The sequence below is a fragment of the Cyphomyrmex costatus genome, unplaced genomic scaffold (genome assembly GCF_001594065.2).
Source record: "Cyphomyrmex costatus isolate MS0001 unplaced genomic scaffold, Ccosl1.0 scaffold344, whole genome shotgun sequence".
NCBI classification, from domain to species: Eukaryota; Metazoa; Arthropoda; class Insecta; order Hymenoptera; family Formicidae; genus Cyphomyrmex; species Cyphomyrmex costatus.
The window spans coordinates 1,323,083-1,334,264 of NW_017277600.1; the positions used below are offsets into that span (position 1 = coordinate 1,323,083).

An 11,182-nucleotide genomic window follows, 5' to 3' on the forward strand; every position below is an offset into this window, starting at 1 on the left:
AAAATGATTTAAAGAATTATTTAAAAATATATTATACATATATGAAGGAGAGTGACAATGATGAGTAGTGGGGCGAGTCGGAGAGAAAGAAGGGTAGAATTTAACTTGGCGTACAAATGATACGTGTCATTAGATTTAAGAAAATAATAAGGTAAAAAAGACAACAGTTCCCTTCTCTTCTTCTTCAGTAATACCCAACAGTTCCGAACTTACGTCTGATTTGACTAATAATAAGTCTAACTGAAACATGTACTTGAATACCTCATTATGTATGCCAAGATTTTTTATATATATATTAATTTCCATTTCATTATCTTGCAATATTTAATACCATGCGTATACTTTGTTTTTTATATATAAATTTGAAGTTGTTTTACGCCTGAAGAATAGCTAAGTTAAGCCGAAACGTATCGTCAGTATATCATGAATAAATTTATTGTTATCGGCCATCTGGGTGTGCTCGTTTTAATTTAATATTTGACATTAATTAATTTTATTTATTACTTAGCATATACACAAGTGGTAACTATGATAATTTATCATATGATCATATAATTTTTATAAAACAATTATCTTTTCTTTCTTTCACAAATTCGAAAATCCTCTTCCGAAATTAAATGCATACGCATTAATATGTCTGTGGAGTTTATGTCGAAAGCGTCAAAAAATTTTTTAATTAAAATCTATCATTTCTTAGTTTAATATGGCACTTTAGAGCTGCCACATCGTGACAATGTTTGCTTCATATAGAAAAGGTACATAACCAATACTTATGAAATAAGAGTAGTCCACACTTGTGTAGTGTATACGAAGAAACAACGTGGAGTTTTTAGAATTGAATTTACAATTAGACGTCTAATTAAAACGTTATTGTTTTACACAAAAATTTATGTATATGTGTGCGTGAGATATTGTAATAGTACATGTAGTGTCAGTAATACGTAAATCATCCGTGTGCAAATCCTACTTACAAAAGGTGACTAATCACCTTTTTAGGGCCCCTTAGTTTCTTTTTCTTAAAATTAGAAAAAGATAAAGTTAATTCTCTCGCGGTTTAATTTATTATTTCATATTTTTTTAATTAAATAATTAGAAAAAGATATAGTTAATTCTCTCACGGTTTAATGTATTACTTTATATTTTTTTAATTAAAAAATTAGAAAAAGATAAATATAATAAATCAAAGTTACAGAGATTAAAGTTACTCATACATTGGTAGAAACAATCCTTAATTGTTTCAAGCAAAATACTTGCGATCATAAAATTCATTCTTAACCTAATCTTTCTTTCCACAGAAATAAAAAATTGTTTTATCCAACGTCGGGAAGTATTTAATAGCTAAGACTCACTATTATCTATTATTTCTCGATAAATTAATCGCTAATTAGTGTCCGTTTCGTACTAATGTATAGATTAATTTTAATCTCAATTCAATTTTATCTTTTTCTAATTCTCAGAACTAGAAAAAGATAGTTGAACCGAGATTAAAATTAAACGGCATTGGTAGAAACGAGCATAAATGAATCGGACTTAAGTTCTAGGTTTCAAGATAACAGAAGTCGTAAGATAACAGTTTTAAGCCGCGTAAAAAACGTCAGGCTAAAACATAACCTCAATGCAAATCTACGGAAACGTACTCGTATCAGTAAACCAGGATAAGGGAAATCAAAGAGCTTCGTCAATCGTTTGAAAAACAGATGCCAGATGGAACACCGTATTACTTTTTACAAATCTGTTAACTCTTGTTAAGGTCCGCCCTTGACAAGTGAAAAATAACAAATGAGAAACAATGTGAGAGAAATATAAAAGAGCGAAAAGATGCACGATAAAAGGGAAGGTTAAATGGATGATAAAGGGAAGAGAGACACTTCAGAGAGCTCAAGATTTACCTTTCTGTCGTCGACTTGCAGCATCGTCGCTCGAATTGTATTCAGACGTAAATTACTCTTTACGTTGCAGCGAAGGTCACAACAGGTAGAAACAGAAATCGAACACTTGTCGTATTCGATCGCTTCCGAATTACGTGGCCACCTAAGCACCGTACAAATTCCTTCGAACTATTACGAAAGAATCCATATTTTTATCTCGAACGATATTCTTGATCACAAAAATATGCCTGTTCGTGACGTGCCTTGTGGTCGGTAAGTAGAGCTACAGTAACTGATTTTACCGACGAGGTGATCACATCACGATCGACACGATCTTGGTGAGCATATTCAAATGAAACGTAATGAAGAGAAAAGACAGAATATATTAGGCAGCGAAAACACTCCCCTTTTTGAAGAGAAATTTACCGCGTTATTTACTATACAGAACTTTGATAGAAACGTATATATATGTTAAAATCAGCGATCGTGTGATTACGAGAGCAGGAGTGATAAATTTAAATTTATGCGCGTTATTCTTATGTATATATGGACTGACGATCGGTCTTAAAGAAATCGCGTGACTGCTAAAATTTATATAAGTGATTAACGGAATGCACCAACGTTATTTGGACTTTAAGCGAGGCTTAAAACTCTCTCTGTCTCTGTCTCTCTTTCGGTTTTAAAAGAGATAGAGAGTTTTAAGCCTCTCTTAAAATCAATTAGTATAGTGGAGCAATCGGGCCTAAGAATATGATAATTAGTACTAACTTTATGATTTATATTATAGTTTCGATTTATTATTTTACGAATGATTTATTAGTTTACATAGACATGTATATATGTTTAAAACTCAATATGATACTCGATTTTTATTAAAACTTGTAATTTTAATGTTCGATCATCAATAGAAGTAATTGTAGAAAAAAATTGTAATTATGCGGCAATAGAAAAGGTGTAAACATACATCTATATTGGATGAAGATATATAAATCTAGATCATATTAAATTTAATATATCAATATTTTTAATTTTAAAAAATAATTGCATATAATATAATTAATAGAAATAAACCATGATAAATAAAGATTTATAAATTCTATTAGATCTGTAAAAAAAATTTCAACCAAGCAGAAAGAAACGTTTTTTTCTTTATATTGAAGAAAAAAAGAAACATAAATTATAAAAAGAAATAAGAAACCGTGGAAGAGTTTAACAAAATAAAAAACAGACCTCTTTCTTTTTACATTAGAGGAAAAAAAGAACATATTTGAAAAATGTTTAGCTATGAAAAGAACAGACCTATGAAGTAAAAAGAATTAGTGGAAGTGTGACTTCTTGCTGTTATACTTTTTGTGTTTAAAATCGATAACAATTTATTGAAGAGAAAGAGAGGAAAGAGAAATAAATATAGTCTCTAACCAGAGAAAACTGATTTAACATACACAAAGAACAAATTAAAAGGAATTGTTTCTCTGTTCGCATCTATAGATTGTATTCTCATGGGTCATACACCGCCATATACCGGTCTAGTTATTATGATTATTATTTCTCGTTCCTCCGATCTATTCCGAGTTGCTGTCTGAGTGCTCCGACTTCTACTACGCTGTAAAGTGTAACTGATTGTTGTATTTACCAGTGTTTATATTGTTTCATTTATAAAAATTTTGTTAAGAAAAGCGTGCGGTCTTATCACGCAGAATCATTGCAGTGTCTGCCGTTGTTATCTACCGATCTGATCCCATTCATGATCAGAGAAAATTGTAACAGGGATTGAACAATGACAAGTATTTATTAAATCACTGTATCAAAAGAAGGATTTGTAAAAGAAAGAAAAGAACAGCGCATTTTCTTGTGATCACCGGTAAAAAGTGTTTTTTTGCACATACCAACAGTAGCGTGAAAAAAATTATTATGTACTTATGTACCTTAATCTTTCTATATTTTTCACTTCAAAAACATTAATGTTTACATCAATGTCTTGTATTTAATACGGTATTTCATTCTATTTTTAGATTTTTTTCTATTAAAATAACGAGCATGGCAGAGAAATGTACAAGTACAAACTTCGGAGTAGACCGTCCACCAGCAAAGAAAGTCAAGTTAGACGAAGAAAGCACAGACGTAGTTGAGAAGAATTTAAGCGAGATTGACACGAGTGAGACAGAGCTAGATCTGTCGGATTTCAAAGTAATTAAGGTACTGCAGAATAACTGTGCTCGAAAGTTAATATGCATGGAGGGAACATTCGAGAATCGCGAGGGCCAGGCGGTTGTCCTGCTGGAGCAAAAGAGTTTCCCTCACGACAAGGTGGTCTTGAAGAATGATTTCTTCGATGGGAAGACAATTTTCCGAAAGGTCTTTACCAATGATGTCTACAGAAATTACAATTGCTTTCCAACTGAGGAAAATAATGGTATAACATTCTGCTTCTATTGATTTTTCATATGTGTATATCTTAATGTATTCTAATCCCTATATTAGTTGCTATTTTATAAAGGAATCTGTTTTATTTTTCAAGGTCTACATGTGACTGTGATATATCCTGCTTCTCAGACACACATTGATAAATATAAGAGACAGGAGTTGTATGTAATAGATGAAACCTATGAACTTTATCAACAAGTGACTCTCCCTTACATTGAGTCGATGAGTCTAAGTTTAGAGGTATAATTTATTTGAAATGTTATGTCGATTCATACTTGGTGTAATTTAAAAAATCATTAAAATAGAAAGCATGTTCGATTTTTTTATATTCTTTCTCTTTTTCAGTGGATTACTAATATTTTGGAACACAAAGCTGAACAAGAAAGTATTATTTACGAGGACTCTGACAAGGATAATGGTTTTGTATTAGTGACAGATTTCAAATGGGATGGACAAATGGATACATTAAAGTTATTGGCACTGCCATTTAAAAAAATAAAATCATTGCGAGAGTTGAATGGATCTCATCTTTCTTTATTGAAAAACATACGAGATGCTGGAACGGCAGCGATTAGTAAAAAGTTTAACATACCTACGTCTCAGCTCAGAATATATTTCCATTATCAGCCATCATACTATTATTTACATGTGCATTTCTGCTATCTTATGTTCGAGGCACCAGGTAAATTATTATAAAAGAAAATTATAAAAATAGAAAAATATGTATTTATACATAAAAATATATGTATATTTACATATCGAAATATACATATATATTATTTTATGACTAAAAAGTGGATATTTTAATTGCAATATATTATCTTCATGTAGGAATATATGTGGAAAAAGCGCATCTTTTATCAACAGTTATAAGAAATTTGGAACTGATGTCGGACTATTATACGAAAGCAGTACTTACGTATGTCGTGTTTAAAGGAAGTCCACTTTACGAAAAGTTTAAATCTCATGGAGCTTTACAAACATCAACGTGTGAAACACAAGAGACTGTAATATAGTGTAAATAAGACTGCGTGTTTTACTTCAAAAAAGCGTAAATTATATTTTACGTTTATATACAATATAATAAGAAATTGATATGTATTTTATTTACTACTTGAAAATAAGAAAAGACAATCACTAAACATGCAGTGTTTTAATCAGAAACATTTTCTATAGAAATAGCGTAATCTTATACGTTGAAGAGCGTCTTGTTCGTCCTGAACGTCGAGGTGAATGTTGTATGTGAGTCCGCGATAACATTAAAGTTATTTAGTCTAACCGAAATACGTGTTGGTCTTCCTAGTTGCTTGTCATATCCTACTCCCGTTGAGAATCCTGACACCTTGCTTTCGTGGAATACTTCATGCGAAGCGAACATTATAAGAACGTTTCAAAAAATCTTTACAACTTCGTATGAATAAAATATATTAGAATCATAATTATTGTGAATCTTAAATTATTTATAGCTGAAAATAGTAAAAGAAGATGGAAGACTGAAGAGTACTTATTTTTTAACCATTTTTTAAAGTCATATATGGTACAAATATATTTTACATAAAAATGAATAAAAAAAAAATATAACAATATATTTATTAAAAAAAAAAAATTATTTAAAATTCAATATATCATAAAATTTCAAGATTTTTTATTGTGTAAACATTTATTGAATTTAAATAAAAACGAGAAACTATACAAAGTTTTTCTTTGCACTATTTACTTTAAGTAAAAAAAAAAACATATTTTCTCATTTCTGTTGCAATATAGTTGCAATGAAGAAACAGGAACTTCGAAAATAGAGACAATTAAAAATTGACCTGACAAAACGTAATTGCAAACTCGAAAGTGTTATGTCCATCTACAATAGGAATAATATTATGTAGTGAATTGTAAGCTGTATGAAATTAACTTCACATTTGATAATGACTATAATTGATTTCTTACGGTTTAGGATTTATTACACTGTATTGTTCCTTTTATAGGCAACCCTTTATTATATTTACACGAGAAACATTTATATAAAAGTAGATTGTGTGTATAAGATGTAATGTAATATAGATTGATAAGGACGAAAATAATAAATATTTCATTACTTATATTTTCTCTCGTCGCTTTTAAACCTTTTTATTCGTTTGTATTTGTATAAGATGCATTGACACATTTAGTAGAGAGCAGTAAAGTATTTCTGAAACATAAGAAAAGAAACTTGTATACATATACATACGTACGTACATATATCTGTGTATATGCATTCTTGGTTTATTAAAAATTCACAATCACGTTGCATAATACAGATTTCTTTCGATTTGCAATAATCATTCAAAAAATAATATAATATTCATTCGTATCTAAGAGCAAAGTAAAAATCATCGTTCTCAAAACTAATAAGAACCTGTAAGTATAATTGTGCTTTAATCCTAACATAAAATGTGTTAAAATTGAATTTTATATTACTGCGTTCTGTATATTGCCAGCTAAAATGCTTGCTTTCTATATTACTCTATAATTGCTTACATTGAATGTATTTTATTGCATTTATAAAAAAAGAGACCATTGATCGCGAATCGATGTTACTCACAAGACCAATTTCTACAATTTTAACTGTTGTTTCTATATATACAAGCAGATCTACAAGAACTCGTTCATTTTCATTAAAGGAGATAACGTTTATTCAAAATAAATCAGAAATGTCGGATTGTGTCGCCAGAGTGTCGGCCTCAACATAAACTATTCACATAAATCATGGAAATTCCTCTTCTTGTTTTTAATCACCGAGGAAAAGAAAGCTGCAAATATAAATATTCAACGAATAAAATCGTAGGGCAAATAAAAATACAATGTCATTAATCGTATCACAGTGCACCAGAAAAATTGGAGTTTTAATATCACTGTAGTCACATTGATGTATAAACTATACGCAATATATATATCAGTTTTTACAATGTTTATTTTAATAAATATTGTTATAGAGATCATTTGTAGCATAATATACAATAAAAAGTCATCTATTATTAATATCATCGATAATCTCTACTTCCTTATGTTTTAGAAATCTTGTATAATTATATCATTTGAATGTGAATATTTGTATGTTTGAAAATAATTCTTAGGCGTGCGCGTGTTTCTTTTTCAACAAACAATTTTATTTATTTCATACGGCTTCTGAATTTTCCTTTTTTTTTTTTAAACAACAAAAATGACAGAGAAAAAGGCAAAGCAGTATGGATTTCTGTATAGCGAAGTTATGAATCATATCTCTCTCTCTTCTATGAAACTTACAATATTAGGATATGCAAGAAGAGGAATCTCAATGTGTTCTTATAATTATCTTTAATAGGAGATTAGAGTATGATCTCGAAAGGATAAAAGGAAAATTTATAAAGCATGTATTTTAATATGAAAACAAAAGTCAAATATATTCTGTATGACCGATAGACAGAAAATATGCAGAAGAGAAGGATCATTATAAATACAAGATTAATGTAGTATTGGCCAGAAATGCCATCGTTTGAAACAGGATTTCTCAAAGCTTGGTTACGAATTAACAGTAGAAACGCATGTATGATAGTGTCGTACATATGTATATACTTCGTGAGTTTTACGATCACAATCGTAAAGGTTCTCTTAGCCAGATTATTTTTCTCTTTCTTTTTAAATTCGCTGCCTTATTTATATGATACATATCACATACACAAATATATATATATATATATGTGTGTATATGTATGTGTATATATATATATATATAAATTATATGCAGCAGGTTGAAACGCACGTGCGTTCTCTTCAGTTAGGCGTAATGTCACTTGCTTGATTTGTTTTATCTCCAGAAAAAGATTACAGTATGTTTTATAAATTTCACTCTACGAGATATCCAGCATGTCGGTTTTGTAATAAATCGTTAATAAGGGCATTTGCGTGTACGGTCGCGCAATGTATGAGATCAATAGCGGTGTTGCTGTTGCTGCATTTAATATGCTATATTCGTCGCTCGCGACGATATAAACTTAATTGCTACGCAATGACAATAAGTATAAGTACGCATGTGTTTGTGGAAGCGCACAAGACGTTAATAACTAATACGTAAAAAAAAAAAGAAAAAAACAGACGTCCGCGATACTTTTTCCATTATATTTAAGGTCAAATTCGAGACGCCGAAAACCTCGTTAAAAAACCGAAAAAGCTTTTTATTGTCAATTCGCCAACTTAATAAATTAGTTATGTAATATCAGAGAACTTACAAATTATTCAGGAAGCAAGTATTACAAAAAGTACCTAAATCTTCTTTTGTGCATGTCTCTCTTTCGCTCTCGCTCTCTCACACACACGTCCAAGAAGAATGTCGAACAAAATCAAACATAAAAATTAAGTACCTTGTTACGCACGTCTTCCTCTTGTCGCGCGAAATGAAACAATGCATTTGGAAATAGGAAACTTACCTATTAGCGATCGATTAATTATTTCATTATTAATTTATTATGATAAGAGAACGTTATGTAGTAACTAAAATAATTATACACATATATGTATGTGTATACGCATAGACGACCGCATATGCACGCGATGTACGAGTATACACAAATAAATATGTAAAGCGAATGCATATTTACATATGACGATTATGTAAATGTGTATCTGTGTATATGTATTGCGCGCGTCTGTTTTTCTTTGTGTATGTGAGAGTGTGTGTGTGTGTGTATGTATATCACAATAACTCAATGTATACGATATTATCTCACATAATATTAACTGCTTATCAAGCCAGCCTTCTTTCTGATGGAATTAAATCCAAGATAAGTAAATTAGCCAAAAAGTGAAAAAAAGAAAAGAAAAGGAAAAAGAACCACTACAGCACACGTCCTGGGCTCATGTTTTTGAATCTATATCGCATACAAAAATCTATAATAGACGTAACATACTATAGTATTTTCGTATGCGATATTTTTTCAAGAATAAAGTCCTTAGTCAGGTACACGTATTCACAATACTAATTGATACTCTTTTTTTTTTTTTATACAAATCAATAGCTGTTTTTAACTTTATTTTTCTTTTTTCTTTACTGACAAGCCTGTCGGTCAAACCTCGTTGTCCAATTAAATCGGCAGATATCTTAGTCACCGTAACATAAATTGACTTTTTTTTTATAGTAAAATAACTATTCCACGCAAGTGCCCCAACAATTACACCGATACGTTTACGAAGCGGTATCAAAATTCCTTTCCGGTAAATATGTACATGTCTATATCGTCCTCGCTACGTTATTTGTGTGCAAAATGTAAACAAACGCAAATCTAAATCGAAACTTATAAACGATTTTATTCGCAAGATCAAAGTTAAGTATAAGTAATATCTTCGACACTGGGACAACAATTCGGAAATAGAAATGCATGTACGGTTTATCATTTCTTTTCCCCAATAAACTAGCAACCATCGAAGTTATTTCATTGCACTTAAAGTACACGAATACACGATATACACGTTACTAACATATGCAAATTAGAAAACTTCTACGTAATTTTCTTATAAGTAACAAACTCGCACTGCTCTTTTGAAAAGACAAATTTAAAATTTAATAATAATATACACATTGTGCAGGAAAGCCTTTACAACGTCGTCCTTTACGTGGATCATCCGAGAAATTGTGGACTCATCACAATTGACATTATCCAATGAGCCCAAATGCTAAATCTTAGTAAAGTGAGAGGGTTCTGTATTCTTTTTTCCATAAAAGGCAAAAAGTTTGAATGTTGAATACCTATTAAATATTCGTGCTTGTAGAACTTCCTCCTTCGCTTGACTAGTTGGTCATGATCCACTACTAGTGTCCACAAGTAAATTGTCATGACAGTGCTTTGTATGTACAATTATGGAAGAATGACCTCGTAATAGTTAACAAGTTTACACAACATTTGCAACGTAATGAAGCAAGTACTGGCTTTCTTGCGGATAGAATAAAAACGCCAACTTTATTAATGTCAATTAATTATTCAATCAATTCTACACACACACACGCACACACACATACTCACACACATACTCACACACATACACACACACACGCACACACGCACACACACACACACACACATAATCTTTGATCATTATTGATTAATCATTCGTAATGCCATTGTATGCTCTTAAACAAGTCTTCCAAATACTCCACATTAAACCAATTAAAATTAAAAATAACAATTTTTATCAATTTTTCAAGGTAAAGATACATTAATCTAAAGAAATCAGAATTATAAATATAGCACCCATTATTAAACAGTGTAATTTGTGAATCAATAGACTGATAGAGATCGCTCTATTTTCGCGAATATTTAAAATAACTAGGCGCCAGATATACGCCGCATACAAATTATGTTTTTATAAAAGTAAACAGATCTCTCATGTAAACATTATGTAAATAACACACTTTAAATGGTGCCATAAAGCTTTTGTTCAAGTCATGTAATATTTCGTATACATATATGCATATGTATATGTATGTACTTATAAGTATATGTATATATATATATATCTCTATATAATTATACAGTATACATATAACATACAGCATATATATATATATACATATTGTATACACAGATATATACGTTAAGAATAATTATAAAAAAAAAAAGAAAACATAACTCTTTTCAACTCTGAAATTATATTAATAGACATCACATAAAAAAAAGAACTTTATCCACATTTATATCTAGTCACAATGTAGTTTTATCAACTTTTTCGATGCTAAATAATGAAATAAATATTCTTATTTAAATAATGTGATTTTAATATGAAAATAATTTTTTTCTATCTTTGTACTTTGAATAAAATTATCATTTTGCGTTTAAACTTTTTTTTTGTTTTAACCAAATATATGGCATTACATAGTCTCACATACC

At 30.0% G+C, this 11,182-nt stretch overlaps 2 protein-coding genes across 5 annotated transcripts in view; one reads left to right on the forward strand and one right to left on the reverse strand.

Annotated features, from left to right (window-relative positions):
- Positions 1–2,052, reverse strand: part of UGP (UDP-glucose pyrophosphorylase) — a 12,982-nt gene extending 10,930 nt beyond the window's left edge. The window contains exon 1 of the mRNA XM_018542790.1: positions 1,890–2,052. Coding sequence (XP_018398292.1) covers positions 1,890–1,913 — 24 coding nt within the window. The 5' untranslated portion in view covers positions 1,914–2,052. The remainder of the gene's footprint in view (positions 1–1,889) is intronic.
- The window catches only part of Dcps (Decapping enzyme, scavenger), a 10,103-nt gene extending 4,527 nt beyond the window's left edge, over positions 1–5,576 (forward strand). For 3 of the 4 annotated variants that reach the window (XM_018542794.1, XM_018542792.1, XM_018542795.1), the window contains exons 2-5: positions 3,881–4,281; positions 4,387–4,532; positions 4,638–4,974; positions 5,124–5,576. In XM_018542794.1, the coding sequence (XP_018398296.1) occupies positions 3,906–4,281; positions 4,387–4,532; positions 4,638–4,974; positions 5,124–5,308 (1,044 nt within the window). In that variant the 5' untranslated portion in view covers positions 3,881–3,905 and the 3' untranslated portion in view covers positions 5,309–5,576. Of the gene's footprint in view, positions 1–3,451; positions 3,730–3,880; positions 4,282–4,386; positions 4,533–4,637; positions 4,975–5,123 lie in introns of those variants that run through there. The other variant, XM_018542791.1, reaches the window with a different exon arrangement.
- Positions 5,577–11,182: the final 5,606 nt, after the last annotated feature.